Below are 20,634 nucleotides of genomic sequence, written 5' to 3' on the forward strand. Positions count from 1 at the left end.
ACCTTCATCATGTTCTTGGTATTAGATTGGATGTCACAAATAAAGGCTCCAACCTTCATAGGGAATTTTTATCCTCTCTTCTTCAAGGTTTTGCTTAGGATGTTCACTTGCAGAGCTTGTCATATAATCTTGATCTGCAAGATCATGTCACTTGGATACCTCATCACCTTCAAGGGGAACCTATCAAATGTTGCAAGACACAAATAAGAAAATGATGAGAACTGAATAAATTAATATTCAAACTAATTTATGGCATCCATAGCTTTGGGGTTGAATCTTCTCTCCAAGTATCCTTGTAGTTCCTTGAAAATCCTCATGGTAAATGCATCATTCACCTTAACATAGTCTGCATAACTATTATGTAATTGGATACATGGTAACTCATAAGACTTAACATCATTAGGGAAATTATCTAATCTTGGAAGGCTTGGCCATAATCACAATGAAGCTAGCATGTAAATCAAGAAGAAAGACATGTAGAATATATTGTAAAACTTGATTGCTTGGAGAGCATTAGACAAAATCTCACTTACCTCTTATGCCTAATCAATGTATTGGGTGTCTGAGCATATAACTTGAAATAGAAAGAAGTATTGCTCAATGAAATTTAAGGCTTCTACCTCACCTCTCAACCTATGCAGAAGGACCAAAATATCAATTATTTTTGGCTTAAGGTTGGTTCAAAACAAAGTTTTAAGAACTTTTCTCTTATCACTATTTGCCTTCTAGAACCAAGTTCTCATGATCTCCTTCCTCTAGATCATATTCTTTGCTAATTCTAAGGTGGCCCCACTAACAGTCAAGTCAAAGAACTCCTCTTGCTCTGGTACACAAAGATAATTTACCACCATCTACCAATCAATTGAAATTAATATTGTATCATCAAGCATAACGATTTACCTGGTTTCTAGATTGTAGCAATGAATGCATTCATAAATAAGTTCTAAGGCTTGGATTGCAACTAGAAAACCAATGGCCTTGACCAAACCACACCCTCAAAGCTTCTCCATGATAAGATCAATCCATTCAGATTTGACCCTCCTTTGGGTATCTTCCATGTCATAGAAGTGAAGAGCAATGTCTATAAAATTATGTAGTTGAGACTTGATCACAATCAGGCCATCAAAACCTGTGAGCTTGGTTGCCATAAGCTTATGAATAAGATTTATAATTGACAAGGTGAATCAAATTACAAATGCAATAGTTACAAGCTTTCAAAAAGCTATGTGTCTTGATAGAATTAGGAATCAAAGAAATAAGGTAACTCTTTTAACTGTAGGTGTGCCTTTATATGAGAGTCTCAATTCATCCATTATTCTTCAGCATTTGTGCCACACGGATGGAATTTAAGGAAATACCCATTGGATAGTAAGTGCAAAATCTCAATGGATATTTAGGGGTCTTTTCACTATTCCGTTGAGCTCAACAATAACTTTCTATAAGCTTATTACTTACTTTTTCATTTTCCTTTAAGTTTCGAAAAGTTGCCACTAGGGTACTCCATTGATGAAAATATGCCACATGAGATTCTGACTATATCTTTTTTCCATAATGGTTCAATTTTTTTTAATATCATTCTGACATACTCTAAATCTAGTGTGGGGAACAAATTTACATGTTAGCTCAAACTCTCTTGTATAAGCGGAAAATCACCTACATGGGTTGGGAACCTACCGTGGAGAAGGCAATTTCTATTTTTCCATTAACACTTCCTTATGGGTTGAATCTTTAACAACTACATTTATGGTTATTAAGGATGCTTGATTAAAGTGTACAAATCTATTTGGGTAGCATTTAAGATCATGTTTCTCTCCTTTAGCTACTATGTGGAAAACCATCTTCATGGGTTGGAAACCCACCGTGGAGAAGATATTTTTAGGTTTTTCATCGAGGCTTAATGTTTGAGTGATGGAAAATTCCAAATCATGTTTAGGAGATTTATCTTGGATTAATCATCAATTTTCTATAGAATTATGTGCCCTTTGCATGTTTTTGAGCTATATATGTCTCCAAGTGGTCTTTCGCAGGAAATTACCTTCATGGGTTGGACACCCATTGAGGAGAAGGCAACTTCCAAATTTTTGCTAATGCTTGTTTATGAAGAGATGGTATGTCATTAGCAAATAGAGAACGTGTTTCATCTGCAATGAGTAAATTTGAACTCTATCGATTTAGGTACTAACTTACTCAACCAATCACAAGGTAAAACAAATACCCACCCGACTATAAAGAGAGACAAGGAAAAAATGGGAGAATATGATAGAGATCAGCTAGCCTTTAGGGATCTAGACCTAGACTCAAATGTTTTGGGGAAAAGGCTGAACTCATCTAAAACATAGAACTCAGTTTTGGCAATAGACATAAAAACAAAAGTGTGGGAACACTGTACATTTTAAACAAAAAGTTGACAAACATATTTATATATATTTTCACATTTAAGATAAAATGATATATTTAAATTTTATTATTTTATTATTTTTTATTTTTTATTATATAACAAGTTTTATTGTTAGAATATTATACATGATATTAAATATGATTAGATAGTATATTAGGATCATACTACTAGATATTATTATATATTATCTATAATATTATAAATATTATCTATATATTATTATTATATTAAATATATACTATTACATATAATACTATAATATATATTATTACACGGTATTAGAAATTATCGCATAGTATTATATAGTTTATTAAATTACAATATGATCAATTACCCTATGTCCCTAGGGGTCCCTAAGGACACATGTCATGATGTAATGGGTCAAATCAGGTTGTGGGCTAGCCTACAACCCCATTCAACCCATTGCATCGATTACCCTATGTCCCTAGAGGTCCTAGAACCCCTAGGGACACATGTCATGATACAATGGGTCGAATGGGGTCATGGGCTAGCTTGTGACCCCATTCAACCCATTGCATTGATTACTATATGTCCATAGGGCTACTAGGACCCCTAGGGAAACATGTCACAATGCAATTTTTTGAATGGGATCATGGGCTAGCCTACGACCCCATTAGACCCATTACACCAATTACCCTATATCCCTAGGGGTCCTAAGACCCTTAGGGACACATGTCATGATGCAATGGGTCAAATGGTGTTGTGGGCTAGCCTAGGACCCCATTCAACCCATTTCATCAATTATCCTATATCCCAAGGGGTCTTAGCACCCTTAGGAACACATATCGCAATGCAATGGGTTGAATGGGGTCATGGGCTAGCCTATGACTCCATTCAACCCATTACATTGATTACCCTATGTTCCTAGGGGTCCTAGGACCCCTACGAACACATGTTGCAATGTAATGGGTCAAATGGGGTCGTAGGCTAGCCTACGACCCCATTCAACCCATTACATTGATTACCCTATGTCCCTAGGGCTCTTAGGACCCTAAGAACACATGTTGTGATGCAATGGGTCGAACAGGGTCATTGGCTAGCCTATGACCCCATTTGACCCATTACATCGATTACTATTAGCTCTTGAAATTACACCCTCATTAAATTTGACAATAACTTAAAAATTCCAAGAGAACAATGGAAACACTTCTAAGCTATGGGTGAACTGTATAAGAAGTGACTCTCCAGATAAGGCTAGCTCCTAGCTTTCTTACACTACAAAACTATTGATTTTCTAGGAAAAGGGGAGAAAAAGATAGCTTAAAAAGAAAGATGAACTTGAAAACTAAAATAGAACCTTAAACAAAGGCGAATAGCTTTGTAACAAATACTTAGTCTCAAATGCAGAGAAGGAAGAGTCACAACCTATTATCGACCTCTTCTTGCATAAATACTTCATTAACATGTATGAATGATGCAAACACTATCAAGGAAAGATGATTTTCACAAGGTAGCATTCGAAACACCTCTACAACATAGTTAATAACCTACACTAAAAGTCACTTGCAAAAAGATGAAGGTAAGTGAGACAAAAACTACAAAAAAAACAAAATGCTTTAAAAGAAAAAGATGTATATTTCTTGTTTCATCAATCACATGACATAATGCAATAATAAGTAGGATAAAGAACTCTGCAAATGGAATAATACCTGTTAAAAATATAGATTTTCAATGAAAATGAGTTATAGAGAGAATATGCCAAAAGACTAAGGAAAAATATTTTCATCACTAAGTTCCTTCAAATCACTAACTAGCATTGAAAGAAAAAATGAGTTCAAAACTCATTTAAATCATCTCTCACAACCCCTGTGGTCAGATGCCCAAAAAAATCCTAGGAAAGAGGGCCTAGAAACTTCCACAATAAAGTTTTATCCCCTAAAAATATCCACTAAATCATAAACACCATTATGACTCACTCTAAACTATCCACAAAATACTCCAAATGGCCATGAAGACTTCTTAACTAACAAGACAAGGTCAAATTTGAATTGTAGCCTCCTATATTCCCTGCACATGTCTTCAAACTAACTTATAACTCGTAATATCCCAATTAAATGGCATATTACACATGTCCTTTTATCTTTTAAATGCATTTTTTTTAAAAACAAACATATTTAGATGGTTTATAAATACCATTAAATAGTTTACCTTTTACAATGTAATGCAATAATACATTAAAAGACACAACTTAAGATTACCTCCTCAGACTAAAGTATTTAAACCACCACCACCCCCCCCCCCCCCACCACATGGAAAAAGTCATAAAAAATGACTTGGGCAAAAAGAATAAAAATCCCATCCAAAATAGGTCAGATTCCAAAACTTATGAAATCTAACTTGGGGGCTTACTTTATCGACATTTGAGTTACAAATCCAAGTCATTTTGACATTTACGAATGCTGAAGAGGCTTCCTCAGCTAGGGTTTTGAGGAGAAAATTGCAGCGAATCTCCATGAGATGGAGTTAAGTAAGGTTCAGTTGCTTCATTTTGTCTTCATAGCTTTTGCTTTGCATGATTTATTATTGTTGTAGATATAAATCTAGAATAGGAAAATGTTTTGCACTAGCTATATCATTCTTATTTGCTAGAATTTAGATGGGTTTAAATGTTATCATTCCTCATCAAATTCGTTCATTTTGGAAGCATTATTATTGCTGGAAATTTGTTCTTTGGCTGCGAAAAACTTCTAGCTAGTAAAATATTTTTTCAAATGCAAAAAAGAATTGATATTTTTCTAGGTTTTTTTAAAAAATGGCCATGGCTTTGGAGCTTGTAGACATGTTCTTGCATTGTATTACTTCACCCATATCTATGCGGGTTTTTTCCTTCATCTCTTTTGCACATTTCAATGGTTTCTATATTTCTAGTCCAATTCCATATCTTGATAGATGCATCATTACTTCCAGAAATAAGGAACTTCCTAGCCTCACCAAACTTTGAGAATGCCACACAAGAAGTAGGAATTGTGTGACCTCCCAAATCAACATGTAATTTTATCCTCATTTGTTTTTTTGTCCCTTTAGCTATAAAGATAGCTTTAGCATTTACATTTTTAGCCAATTTACCTTGAGAACATTTGTTAGCATGTAGAAACTTTTTATTTTTTGAAACCCCCATATGTGTTTCATATTCAAGGTCAATAATTTCAATGGCCCCATCTCTTCTTGCCACAACAACAACTTGATCATCCCCTCTTTCTAGATTTTCTTCAAGAATAGCTAAAGCATGAACAAATGGAGGATTACAAATTTGATTGGTGCTTGTGTCACTATTTTCATTACTTGAAATAGCTGCCCCTGATGATTTTGAAGGTTCCTTTGACATTTCAGATAGTCTTTCAAATTATTTGCTTACTATTTTTCATATCTTTATCACTTGAGCTAGTAAATGAGGTTGTAGGCACATTATCCTTGAATATTTATGTTCTCAATGTGTTTTTAATCTAAGGAAAAGAATTAAAAAGCCTCTTTTCTACATTTTCTTGATGTAGATTTGTAACTTTCATACCATTTAACTTGTTGGAGTGTTAACAAGCTCTTTCTATCTTTACTTCTCTCTTTTTTGCCTTCGTAACACCTTTCATAGCATCTCCCATTTCTTGTATTGATTTCATTGTTTGGATACATAAAGAGACCCCCTGGAGCTATGATTTAGGTGCATAAAACTTTGTTATTTGATGCCTTGTTCGAATAAGATCCTTTGCCATCACTTTATAGCACCCATTTGTCCTTGCTTTGTTGTTCTCTTAATCTCTGCAATAAGCTTTTTCTCCTGAGATTGTAGACCTTGTCTTTCACATTCAAATCGATAGTTAATGGAGTTGAGCAAAGAGATCTCTTTTAATGTTAATTCATTGACCTCTATTAAAGCATTATATGTTCCATAGTATTAGTATCTACGAGTTTCTCTCGGTCTTTCCTAGATATGTTCATAAATTTCAACAAGGTGATGCTCAAAGTATACTAATTTAGTCTGAGTTGGCATGTCATCAAACCAGCACTGAAGTAATGCTACTGCTTGGTACTGCTTTGCAAGCTTTAATATAATAGAATTTAGAATACATTTGAGTTCATATTCATCATTTTTGTCTAGCTCCAAAATTGGGCTTTTTAGCTTCATAATTTCAGCTTCCATCTATTCACTTATTTACTTGTTGAAGTCTGAGTCTTCCTTTTCCAGAGACTTCAATTTATGCAAGAATAATAACAATGTTTCTAATGAACTTTTTTCATATTTTCTTGCTAAATCTTGAATAGGCTTCCTCTATTGTTAGTTCCTAAATCTATTTATGTTGGAAACTATAGACATCCCTCTGGCCATTTCTATTCATAATGCAAAATCAGCAATTTTATTTCCACCTTTTGCCAGGACTAGTAGCACCTTTGACATTATGTAGATTATCTGAGAAGTCTTCTTGATGTAGAATCATCACCTAAATAGGCTTCCTCTTCTTTTTATTTTATTGGTTGCACTTGATCTTTAGATGTTTGATTTCCTATTTGTTACCATGAGCATATTTTATTTCTAAGTTAATTATGAAATATTGCAGCTAACTGGAAGGTTTCAAACTGATATAAATCTATCCCTTTGATATCCTTATTGTACTTTTGATCAGCTCTAATGTTCTAATCTCTTATAAGCACATCAAGCTCAATAACCCTTACGGGAGCCTACAGTTATATCAATGTACTTGTTAAGAGTTTGGATGTTGCACAAGAAACAAACACATTAGGAAAAAATAGATCAGGATTTTTTGGGACTCTTAGATGTAAATGCATGTGCGGGGCAAAGGGTGAGCTTGTTGTTCATTGCTTAGATCATTTTGATCTAACTCATATTTTTTGTAACTGCAGGATTTGGAACAGGAGCATGGAAAGACGGGACAAAAGAAGCAAGCATGTGGGCAACTAGTGACAAGCCAGTCATTCCAGGAAATGGCTGGCACCTATGAACCCTTTTTCTTTTACATTATTTCATTTTGTAATAGCAGTTATATGTAAAAATCCGGTTCTGATTTATTTTTCCTTACTGGATAGTTTTACGGCTTGTGTGAAACACTATGAACATTTAATAAATGAAATTACATTTTCAAAAAAACATGCAGTACTTGTTTTATATGTTTCCTTTTTTATGCTTTTTCATCATAAAATGTAATCCATAATCCATAAATATGAAATATCAAGTGTTTAGGAATAAATCATCTCAGTAGCACGACCTTTCTTTTTGAACTGATAGGTCAAAAGGATAACAAATTGGCAACCTCTATAGGGTGTCTACTTGCTAGACATAGAAAACAAGTAGCCTTGACATTTCCATTGGGCTTAGAGTCACTTCAGGTATGCAAACATGTGGGATTACATCTTTTTGCATGATGGTATAAGCATGATTGGTGATGATGAGATAGGCTTCCTTTCATAATTAGGAGTTGTATTTATAGCATTAGGCTGATGGAAATAATGGTGCATGCTTGCATTTAGGAAAACATCAACATAGAAGCTGGTCAAAAGATAAAACAATGTTTTATGTGTTTAGGTAAATTTAGCCAGGTGTTCACATGCATATGTATGCCTTATGGAGATGATTTATACTATCAACACACTACATCCATAGGGTATATGTAGGTATATGAAGATGTAGCAAGGATATCTGCATACATGTAGGATTTCCTTATCTTTTGTTCTGCAACATCATAGTACTATAAACATCAAAAATGACTCAACACACAAAACACAAAGGCTCGTATATGCATAAGTATGTTGACCCATTAGTCATGTTTGTATATACAAGTCATTTAGAGCATTTTACCACTATTCATAGGCTGTTGGATGAATTGTATGTAGGAATATGCCTAGTGGATCAGGATATTTGTGTGTATGTGGGCTTCACCTAAACTTTTCGGTTCCTCATGACTTGAAAACTTTATTGAAAACATAAAACTCAAGGGAAAAACCTAGAAAAACCTATGCATGATAGCACTTAGGGAAAAAAAAACCACAAAACATAGTGCAACAACACCTTATTGAAAGCTAAAAGAACTATATAGGAACTCAAACCTCAAAACAGTGCTTGAGGTGGATTCCATTAACTAGAATCGATAGCATGTCACCCTCCATATTAGACAGTAACGCATTATGTTCTTTGCATTGGGTAATGATAAATAGACCACTCCAAAAGTTATCAAACTTCATATGCTTGCATGGCTTGCTTTTCAACACATCCCATTTTAACACAACATCTCCCTCAACAAAAAATTTAGAAGAAGCTTTCTTATCAAAAACCCGCTTCATTTGAAGCTGATGATATTCCATTTTTTCCATGGCTTTCTTTCTGGCTTCTTCTAATTCCATCAATTCCACATATCTTACAGCCATGGGATCTTCATCCTCAAACATTATAATTGATGCACAACATCCAAAGCTAGAAGTTCAATAGATAACGGTAATCAAGCTTCCTTCCCATAGACTAGCATATAAGGAGAGTTTCCTATGGATCTTTTAGAAGTTATACAATCTGCCCACAATGCAACCTTTAAACAAGAATGCCAAACTCATTGATTATCTTCCATTACTCATTTGATAATCCTTATCAAATTTTTGTTAGTGCTCTTAGCCAAACCATTTCCCTGAGGATAGTAATTTGAGGATGTACTTAGGTAAATACCATTTTTGATGGCCCATTCTGTTATCTTCCAACCAACAAAAGCCAAAGCATTATCTGATATTATACATTCCAGTATACAAAATCTGGCAATTATATCTTCATAAAATCTTAAAACAGATAACTTGGTTGCATCCTTTTAGGCAATAGCTTCAGTCTGCCTAGTAAAATAGTCTGTTGTTATGAGTACCCACTTATGTCCAGCACTGGAAGGTGGATTGATTGGTCCTATGAAATCAAATCCCCATTTTATGAAAGGCTGATCAACTTGAATTGGCTGCAAGGGCATGGCTAAAAGCCTATCCTTCCCCACAAAAAGTGCACACTTTACACACTTTTTACACCATGCATAACAATCTTTAAACAACTCTGGCCAATAGTAATCAGCATGCATGATTTTCCATGCTGTAGTTCTAGGTGCAAAATAACCTCCTGAGTCTCTATCATGAAATTCTCTAAGTACTCTTTCCACTTGTTCAAAGTCAATACACCATTAATATCTTTTTTGAACAACACATCATTCAATGGGACATAAGGAATAGGCAGTAAACAAAAATATCTTCACTTAGCTCTATCTAAATGTAATGGACATTCATCGATTTTCAAAAAATGAGTCATATCATGCACCCAACCTCCATCTTTTGGTGATTTTTCATCTTCCACATCATCGCTATTAAACAAAACAACAATTGTAATTGCATCCTTTTCATCATTTGAACTCGCTACCATTTCCTCACATAGTCCTTTACCTCTTATCAACTTTGTGACATTGATATCCACATCAAATTCCATGACTTTAGTAATCCATCCAGCTCATTTATCATTCAAATCTTTTCTTAGTAAAAATCCCTTTATGCTCAGATGGGTTACCAAAATGTGCATTTTATTGGCAGCAACTAGGGGCTTAAATTTTTTCGAGCTGTGTACTACTACAAGCAAACGTTTTTCCACAAATGTATACCTAGTTTCATAATCAACTAGAGATTGACTAAAAAAGCTATGGGCTGCTTATAGTTGTCATTATTCTTCTATACAAGCATTACAGAGATGTTGTCTATACTACCAAAGGCGTACAAAATGAAATCCTTGGTAAAATCTAGACTAACAAGAGTTAGTGAGGTTGATAGTGCCTCCTTGATGACTTGAAAACTATCCTTCCCCTCTTTAGTCCATTTGAACTCTATATTATTCCTCAACGTTGTTGTTAATGGCTGCTACAACCTTGCCATATCTGGAATGAATCCTCTAATAAAATTTATCCTTCCTAAAAAGCTCTACAAACCTTTCTTGTGATTAGGTAGCAGTAATTCCAGTAAGGTTTGCACTCATTCAGGATCAACAGTTACTCCTTCCTTGGACACAATGTGTCCTAGTAGCTTACCCTCATGTACTATGAAAATGCTCTTTTTCGGATTTAGGGAGATACCAAACTCTTTGCATCTTTCAAAAACTTTCCTTAAGTGAAGTAAATGCTTAGCTGTAGATTTACTAAAAATTGTCACATCATCAAGATATACTAATAAAAAATCATAAAGTAGACCTTGAAATGTGTGCTCCATTGCCTTCTGAAATGTTGCACCAGCATTAGACAACCCAAAAGGCATTCGTTTATAGGCCATAGTACCCCACTTTGTTGTAAAAGTTGTTTTGAATTGATCAGCTTCATTGACACACACTTGGTTGTAACCAAAATAGCCATCCAAAAGGGAAATCCTTTTAGAACTAGCTACCAACTGAAGAATCTACCCCATAGAAGGTAGTGGATGGAAATCTTTAAGAGATGCCCTATTGAGATCACAAAAATATACACATAGTCTGATCTCACCATTCTTTTTCCTCACTGGAACTAAGTTCGATACCCAAGATGTATGTTTGATAGGAAAAATGATCCCTCCCTCAACAAGCTTGGATAATTCCTTAATCATTAGTGGTTCCAGCTTTGGATTTATAGGTCTTTGTTTTTGTCTCATAGGTTTTGAATTTGGGTCCAAATCAACTATGTGTTCACTATCCTTGGATCAAAACCTTTCAAATTAGAATATTGCCAAGCAAACACTTCTGGAAATTCCTAGCACAATTCTTTAAATTGCTATTTTTCTTCAGCTGAACAAACTCTTCCAACTTTTAGAAATTTGCCTTCCACTATTTCAAGCTCTTCAAAATGATCATCCTTCACCTGCATGCCAATTTTTCCCTTCTTCAATTGATCATCACTGTTGAAATTGTACTCTAATGCAACTAGTCCTTTTGGAACTTTATTATTTTTCAGCTGAATAATTTGATTGTCATATTGTTGTTTTATTTTATTCTAATTTGTAATAGCAAAATTCTCTTCTTCCAACACGAAAGTTAGAATCTGTTCATCACTATAAAAACCTGCCAGTTGACATCATTATCAAGTATAGATGTAATGGGTCAAATGGGGTTGTGGGCTAGCCTACGACCCCATTCAACCCATTGTATTGATTAACCTATGTCCTTAGGGGTCCTAGAACCCCTAGGGACACATGTCATGATGCAATGGGTTGAATGGGGTCATGGGCTAGCGTACAACCTTAGCCCACAACCTCATTCAACCCATTGCATCGATTACCCTATGTCCCTAGGACACATGTCACTATGCAATGGGTTAAATGGGATCATGGGTTAGCCTACAACCCCATTCAGCCCATTGCATCGATTACCCTATACCCCTAGGGACACATATCATGATGCAATAGTTTGAATGGGGCTTTGGGCTAGCCTACAACCCCATTTGACCTATATGATTGATTAACCTATGTCCCTAGGGGTCCTAGGACCCCTAAGAACACATATCATGATGCAATGGATCAAATGGGGTCATGGGCTAGCCTATGACCCCATTTGATTAATTGCATTGATTACCCTATGTCCTTACCCTATGTCCTTAGGGGTCCTAGGATCCCTAGGGACACATCTTGCTATTCAATGGGTTGAATGTGGTCATGGGCTAGCCTAAAATCCCATTCGACCCATATGATTGATCACCCTATGTTCTTAGGGGTCCTAGGATCCCTAAGGACACATGTGACCATGCAATAGGTTGAATGGGGTTGTGGGCTAGCCTATGACCCCATTCGACACATTTCATAGATTACCCTATGTCCCTAGGGGTCCTAGGATCCCTAGGGACACATGTCAACAATGCAATGGTTCAAATGGGGTCATGGGCTAGCCTACAACCCCATTTGACCCATTGCGTTGATTACCCTATGTCCCTACGGGTCTTAGGACCCCTAGGGACACATGTCATGATGCAATGGGTCGAATGGGGTCATGGGCTAGACTACAACCCCATTCAACTCATTACATTGATTACATTATGTCCCTAGGGGTCATAGGACCCTTAGGGACACATGTCACAATGTAATGGGTTAAATAGGGTCGTGTACTATCCTATGACTCCATTTGACCAATTGCATCGATTACCCTATGTCCCTAGGGGTCCCAAGACCCATAGGAACACATGTCACGATGCAATGGGTAGAATGGGGTCATGGGCTAGCCAATGTCCCCATTTGACCCATTGTATCGATTACCCTATGTACCTAGGGGTCCTAGGATCCTTAGGGACACATATTGTCATGCAATGAGTTGAATGGGGTCATGGGCTAGCCTACAAGCTCATTTACCCCTTTTCATTGATTACCCTAAGTTCCTAGGGATCCTAGGACCCCTAGGAATACATATTGTGATGTAATGGGTTGAATAGGGTTGTAGGCTAGCCTACAACCCCATTCGACCCATTGCATTGATTACCCTATGTCCCTAGGGGTCTTAGGACCCATAGAGACACATGTCACTACACAATGGGTTGAATGGGGTTATGGGCTAGCCTATGACCCCATTTGACCCATTGCATTGATTACCCTATGTCCCTAATGGTCCTAGGACCCCTAGGGACACATGTCCCCATGCAATGGGTTGAATGGAGTCGTGGGCTAGTCATTGACCCCATTCGCCCATTACATCAATTACCCTATGTCCCTAAGGGCCTAGGACCCCTAGAGACACATGTCACAATCCAATGGGTCGAATGGGGTTATGGGCTAGCCTATGACCCCATTCAACCCATTGCATTGATTACCTTATGTGCCTAGGGGTCCTAGGAACCCTATGGACACATGTCACAATCCAATGAGTCGAATGGGGTCATGGGCTAGCCGATGACCCATTTGACCCATTGAATTGATTACCCTATGTCCTTAGGGGTCGTAAGACCCCTAAGGACACATGTCACAATGCAATGGTTTGAATGGAGTTGTGGGTTAGCCTATGACCCCATTTGACCCGTTGCATATATCATGATGTAATGGGTTGAAAGGGTTCATGGTCTAGCCTACAACCTCATTGGACCCATTGTATCGATTACCCTATGTCCCTAAGGGTCCTACACATGTTGTCATGCAATGGGTCGAATGGGGTCATGGGCTAGCCTATAACCCCATTCGACCCATTGCATCGATTATCATATGTCCCTAGGGACACATGCCACCATGCAATGGGTCGAATGAGGTTGTGGGCTAGTCTATGATCCCATTCAACCCATTGCATCAATTACCTTATGTCCCTAGGGGTCCTAGGACCCCTAGGGAATAGGTTGAATGGTGTTGTGAGCTAGCCTACGACCCATTGCATCGACTACCCTATGTTCCTTGAGTGTTTGAAGACCAAAAAGGTCATTGCAGGGCTAATTGTTGATTTCTAGGCCTCTAGGCCAATTTGGTGACCTTTTGCCATTGTGAGTAGGAGATAAGTCTAGAAACCTTGAAACACTTTTAATCTATCCTTATATACCTTAAATACATCAAATCTATCATTTTTTTGCATTTAGAGTAACCTTGGTGGATCCCTAGGGTCACATTTCGTAATGCAATGGGTGGAATGGGTTCATGGCCTAGCCAACGACCCCATTCCACCCATTTCAATGATTACCCTATGTCCCTAGGGGTCCTAAGACCCCTAGGGACATATGTCATCATGTAGTTGGATTGAATGTGCTCATGGGGGCTATCAATGAAACTTTGAATGCTACAGGTTGGTCATGTCAAGGTCTACAATAACCTATCTCATTTTGGAGGGACCACATTTTGTTTGGATTTGGCACAGCGATCTCGCTCAATGCTAAAACTTGTTGTACGCCTTAGTTCATAGATGCATCACGACGTAACTTTGACATCGATGATCTTGCCATTGAATCATCATAGTCATTAGCTCTAGATGGGTAGGTGAACCCTAGTGACACCCTTTTTTTGGTCATAGAGAGCCCCTGACATTTGTGACCACCCCATAATGAAGAGTCTCCAAGGTACTCTAAGTGTGTTTCGAAGTTGATCTTTTCAGGGTTGTAACTCGGAGCTCGTGGTGGCTATTAGTGAAATGTCAAATGCTATAGGATGATCATGTAGAGGTCTATAATAACCTAGTGACACCTATTTACACCCCTATTTTGACCACATATCAACAATAACATTTGCGACTAATACATACTGAAATGTCTTGTAAGATTAAAGATGGGCTACTAAGACCAAATTGGCCATGGATTTGGCTAATTGTATACATCTTAAGAGATTGTAAAGATCATTTCAAATTAAACATACATGATATATTTAAAATTAAACATTGCATCAAAGTGTGATAATAAAGGTTGTTAAAATGTTCTTCACAAATTATTGCATTTGAATTGAATATAACAAACATGATCAAAATGAATGGTATTCCATAAACATGATCAATACACATGATCCATGATAAATTGAACAATAGTATACTAAATGAATATGTATATCCTTGTGTACATAAATGATAAAAATATATATCAAAATGCATGTATCCATTGACAAATTACCCATATATATATATATATATAGAAAAGTTCATGTATCCATATAAAAACTACACAAATAAATATCAAAATACATAGATCCATAATCATGCCATCAAAATGTGTATAGCATTAATGTTTCTATATAAAATGTGGCATATGCCATCTCAAAATGTCTCGTGATACATCCTATGACAACTATACTATCATATGTTGTTGGTGGATGATCAAAATGCAACCTCTTCACTGAACTAGGTGGGTCAGATGCCTCCTACATAAAGAAAAAAGGAAAACCCAAAGTTAGACTACTAAATTTATATGATTATGTGTATCTAACATTGAATTAATCAAATGCATAATGATCCCTTTTTTTAATGAAGATTTATAGTATTGAACTTTCACCATAAATACCTCTCTCATTGACCTCCTATAACGATCAGGAGTCCTCTCATATGTCAAGATTTCTAGAACCTAGTTGCTTGTTGCCTATATATTTTCAAGTATGTTTGTTAGATGGATCTAAAAATTAAATTATAACATTATAATTCATAGCATACTAAATTTATAATGTATAATCAATAATTCAAACTAGAACTTACCTTTGTCAACTCCTCCTCTAGATATAATGGCTGCATGAGCAAAGATTCAAAACTCTAACGTCCAACCTTCTATGCACTAAGTGTTTCCTATGAGATACAAAAGCCTAGTTATTAATATCATGGAAATAAATTTTTAATTTGGTAATGAAAATAAGGAAAATAAAAAATAAATGATTCTTATACATACGATGGGGCTCTCATTGTGAATGGAAATGCAAGAGGACCTGTGATGCTAAATCTGCCTAGACTCATCACCAATAGCCATACCTTGTACAATAAAGAATGTAATTAAATTTCATTAGCACAAACATTTTTCAAAAATGTATCAATAGTTAATCACTTTAAAAGCACCTAATTACCTTTCCCTTGTCAATGGATTGTGCCTCACCCCCTGCACTCTGCCCCCCACTAATAGGTGATACCAGCAAGAAAAAAGAAATATGAGAAACCATATATGTTCCAATATCAAATAGAAAAACAACGAAAACACAACATAATGTATTGTAGATGTCTCAAGGCCAAATGAAATAGCCAAGAGCGTGACATCATCAACCTGTTTGATCTCCTCCTTAGTCATCAACTAAACATGGATGAAGATCACGTACATGTATAAGTCAGTATGTGTTAAAATTACTCTATTATAAAGATTAACTTTAAATCACATATGTTGTAACAAAACAATATATACACATACCAACATAGAAGGATCCCATGCTTCTACATGCCCCTCCTCTCTCACATCAAGGTGTGTAGCCTTTATATGCTAATCTGGTGTATCATCCTCCTCAAATACAAACTGATACTCAGAAAGATCACCTATGGGACCCAGACAAATATTCTTGCACATTATGCAAGTATGGGGCACACAAACATGTGATGAGCTCGAAAATGATGAACTCACACTAGTATAATCAACATAGGGAGGAAACACTAACCTAGCCCAAGATATCAATAGGCTACTCAATCTATTGATGGCTTTAGTAGTCTAAGAGCTATCCTTTGCAATGATATCAAGATGTTGCACTAGAGGAGGGGGGTGAAATTAGTAGGGGGGACAAAAAGTGCCATCTTTCTATTGCTAGGAAAAGGGTCTATCTTGAGGAGCTCCTCCTCCTACACCCATGTGGGGCCTCATGCTCTAGTAGTTCACCTTGAGGCCCAAAACAAATTCGGCATACAATTTTCTAAAGAAATAGAATGGCACCTCTAAATTTCTATGTGGAGGTTTTTCAAAAACCATCTACCAATGATCCCAAAAGTTCACACATATAGCCTCATTTGTGCGCAATTTAATTGATAATTTGGGCTTTTTAAGATCTACTATTTTACCAATTTTTGGGTCTTCAAAAAGGTTAACCATATCATCTTTAGTAATGTTTAGGGCCGCAACCTCATCATAGTCTAACCCATCATCAAACATGGCATGCATTTCCTTATGCTAGTGAAGAGAAATATTTTGTTCATTGGTAAGTGTTTGAATATTATCCACTATGGTGTTTAACTTGGATAACATGAGAGCTAATGTAGGTATAATGTTATATGTGGCTTGCAAACCCCTCAATTCGGTGAGATCTTCTTCTACCAAATAGTCAATTCAAGGAGGGTTTTGAGGGGGTAGGGGATCATTTGGTGGATGGTTTTGAGGGATTATTGGATCATTTGGTGGAGGGTTTTGAGGAACATTATTTCATGGCTTAGTGTCATCATTTAGGTCAACCATACCTATTACATTGCAAAACAACATTTTTATTTAAAAAGACCTAATTTTCAACAATTTCTATTTGAAAATACCTAATTCATATTAAAATTCATTCACTATCAAAAGAAATATAAAAAAATTGTTACATATATTGTATACTTGTTCCTATATCTGCTACCTAAAATAGAGTCAATACAAACAAAGTTGTGGCCGTAAATGCTTAATTTGCTCTCCATTTTTCTTTAAATTCCTAGTTGCAAGTTTTGGATATCTAATCTCATATCGGATAATTGATATGATATCAAGTACTCAATAATGGATCGGGCCAACCTTTTTGCCTTGGTATTAGCATAGGTGGAAAAAAGTTAGAGCGGATTTTGAAACACTTTTAGACAATTTCAAATTCCACTTTTTTCACATTGCCACTTTTTAGCATACCATGATCCTGCACATTGAGTCTGATGAGAGAGTTTAGAGTGAGAGTGGTGATGAGTTAGGATTTGTGGCTATAAAAGAATAAATTAAATCCTAAAAATGAAGTCAAAGAAGATAAATTTCTAGTGTTATGGATTGAGATGAAAGACGATTGGATAATAGATAGTGGTTGTTCACAACATATGACTGGTGATATGAATAAATTTGTTAAATTCAATAGCCATGATGGAGGAATTATCAAAGTTGGTAACAATGTGGCTTGTCATATCAAGGGAATAGGATATATTACCCTTGATGGGAAAATTAACATAGATGATGTCCACTTTGTTGATGGATTAAAACATAACCTATTGAGTGTTGGACAATTGGTTGATAAGGGATATCATCTATAGTTCACATAAAAGACATGCATTATTAAGGACAAAAATGGTAAGTTCATTAGCACTAGTACAAAATCTAGAGGTGATGTTTTTCAGTTGAACCTTACAAAGATGACTTGTTTCATTGCAAAAGTTGATAATAGTTGGTTGTGGCATAGAATTTTTTGTGATATAAATTTTGATAATATTGTGAAATCAATATTACATTTTTTGTTAGAGATTTACTAAAAATTTTGAAGTCTACTAATGTTGTGTGCAAGGAATGTGTTATGGCTAAGCAGAAGAAAAGTTCCTTTCCAAGAAAAAAGTTATGTACAACAACAAAATTAGAGATCGTTCATACAGATCTGAGTGGTCCCACTAAAATAAGAGGATCCTACAATGAAATGTGCTTCATAATTATTGTTAATGACTTTACTAGAATGATGTGGGTAGCTTTCCTTAAAGAAATATCTAAAGCATTTGAGAAGTTTAAGTTGTTTAAGAATAGAGTTGCAAAATGAGTCTTGATTGAAGATTAAATTTGTAAGATCTTGTAGAGGTGGAGAATTTATCTCGAATGTGTTTAACACCTTTTGTGAATTAAATGGCATTAAGAGGCAACTATCATCTCATAAAACTCTCGAGTAGAATGAAATTGTTGAGAGAAGAAATAGGTGTGTAACTTAAGAAGCAAGAGCTGTGATGTTTGAGAATGATGAATCAAGAACATTCTGCAAAGAAGATGTTAATATAGTAGTATATATAGTGAATAGAGTGCAGATTAGAAAAGGTACACACAAGACACATTATGAACTGTGGTTTGGACATGTGCCATTAGTGAAGTATTTCAAAAAAATTGCAAGAAAATGTTATATCAAGAGAGATGATGACATTAGTAAGTTTGATGCAAGAAGAGATGAAGGTATGTTCCTTGGTTACTCATCGAAAAGAAAATCTTATAGATGTTTTAATCAAAGGTCTAATACTATTGTTGAGAGTGCAAATGTAAAAGTGGATGAGAAGTTTGGAGTTAAAGGAAGAATGCTTGACTATAATTCTGATGATGAAGAAGCTAATCCTAAGCCTATCCAAGAAAATTTTGAGACTTTCCATGAGACTAACAATGATTTATAGAATGGTTTTGGAACAAAGAGAGGAACCAAGATCTGCACCTAGAGAAGAAGTAAGAATTGAGTCAGTGACACCAACACCAAATGAGAATTTGACAAAGAATCACCCTATTGATCAGATTATTGGAAGAAAAGACAAAGGAGTTATGACAAGAAATAGAGTACATGGAGAATTATGTTTGATTTCTCAATTTGAATGAAAGAGTGTAGATGAAGCATGTAAGGATGATCATTGGATTTAAGTAATGAAAGAATAATTAGATCATATTGTGAAGAATGAAACATTAAAATTGGTCTCGAGACCTAAAGATAAGAATGTTATAGGAGCTGAGTACGTTTTTAGAAACAAGATGAATGAACAAGGTGAGGTTGTGAGAATCAAAGAAATATTGGTATGTAAAGGATATTTGTAGCAAGAAGGTATAGACTATGAAGAAACATTTTCAGTTATTGCCAGAATTAAAGTAGCAAGGATGTTCTTGGCTTATGTAGCAAATAAGAAGTTCAAAGTATATCAGATAGATGTGAAATTAACATTTATGAATGGAGAACTTGAAGAAGAAATTTACATTGAGCATCCCAAAGGATTTCCTTTGATAGAAGAAAAAGATATGGTATACAAGTTGAAGAAAGTCTTGTATAGACTTAAGAAAGCACCTATAACCTAGTATGTGAGGTTGGCTAAGTATTTGGGGAAATTGGGATTTGCTAAAGGTGTTCTAGGTAGTAAATTATATTTGAAAGAAATTGAGAATGGTTTGTTGATTATTGTCATATTTATGGATGATATAATCTTTGGATGTAATGATGAAGCAAGTGATAAATTTGGTGATGAAATGAAGAGTGAATTTTTGATGAGCATGATTGGTGAGATGAAATATTTCTTGGGTTTCTATATTTTGCAAAATAATGATGGAATTTTTTTTTCTTAGACTAAGTATTTGAAATATTTGTTGAAGATATTTGGCTTGGAAAGTTGTAAGCATGTTGGTACACCTATGATAATTGGTCACAAGTTATCTAGCAAAGATGAGAAACCTACAATTGAGAAGAAGTGTAGATCCATGATTGGAGATTTGCAATATCTGACACACATAAGGCCAAATATAGAAAATGGAGGTGGTATGGTAACAAGATTTCAAGCAGACCCTAAAGAATCACAATATGCAGCAGTAAAAAGAATATTTAGATATTTGAAGGTTACACTTGATTTAGGGTTATGGTATGACAAATCAAATGAATTTACTCTATGTGCATATATTGATACAGACTAGACATGTAGCATGGATGAAAGAAAAGGTACAAGTGGTGGAGCATTTTTTATTGCAAGAAGATTGGTTTCTTGGCTAATCAAGAAACAAGATTGTATTTCATAGAGTACAATAGAAATAGAATATGTAGCATCAACAAACAATTGCAATCAGATCATGTGGATGAAAAAGATGCTAAAGGATATTGGGATAAAGTTTTCAAAACCTGTTATCATA

The 20,634-nt window shown here is 35.6% G+C and overlaps 1 protein-coding gene across 1 annotated transcript; it reads right to left on the reverse strand.

Annotated features, from left to right (window-relative positions):
- Positions 1 to 5,219: 5,219 nt before the first annotated feature.
- Positions 5,220 to 5,744, reverse strand: LOC149531615 (uncharacterized). The gene has a single exon (XM_089808372.1). It carries the CDS (start codon positions 5,742 to 5,744, stop codon positions 5,220 to 5,222), a length of 525 nt encoding a protein of 174 aa, XP_089664498.1.
- Between the last annotated feature and the right edge of the window lie 14,890 nt (positions 5,745 to 20,634).

Source organism: Cupressus sempervirens, chromosome 11 (assembly GCF_028749045.1).
Source record: "Cupressus sempervirens isolate cs-2001-9-10 chromosome 11, ASM2874904v1, whole genome shotgun sequence".
NCBI classification, from domain to species: domain Eukaryota; kingdom Viridiplantae; phylum Streptophyta; class Pinopsida; order Cupressales; family Cupressaceae; genus Cupressus; species Cupressus sempervirens.

Excerpts from the sequence above, each read along its gene's own strand:
- LOC149531615 (XM_089808372.1), bottom strand. The coding sequence starts at position 5,744 with ATGTCAAAGGAACCTTCAAAATCATCAGGGGCAGCTATTTCAAGTAAT.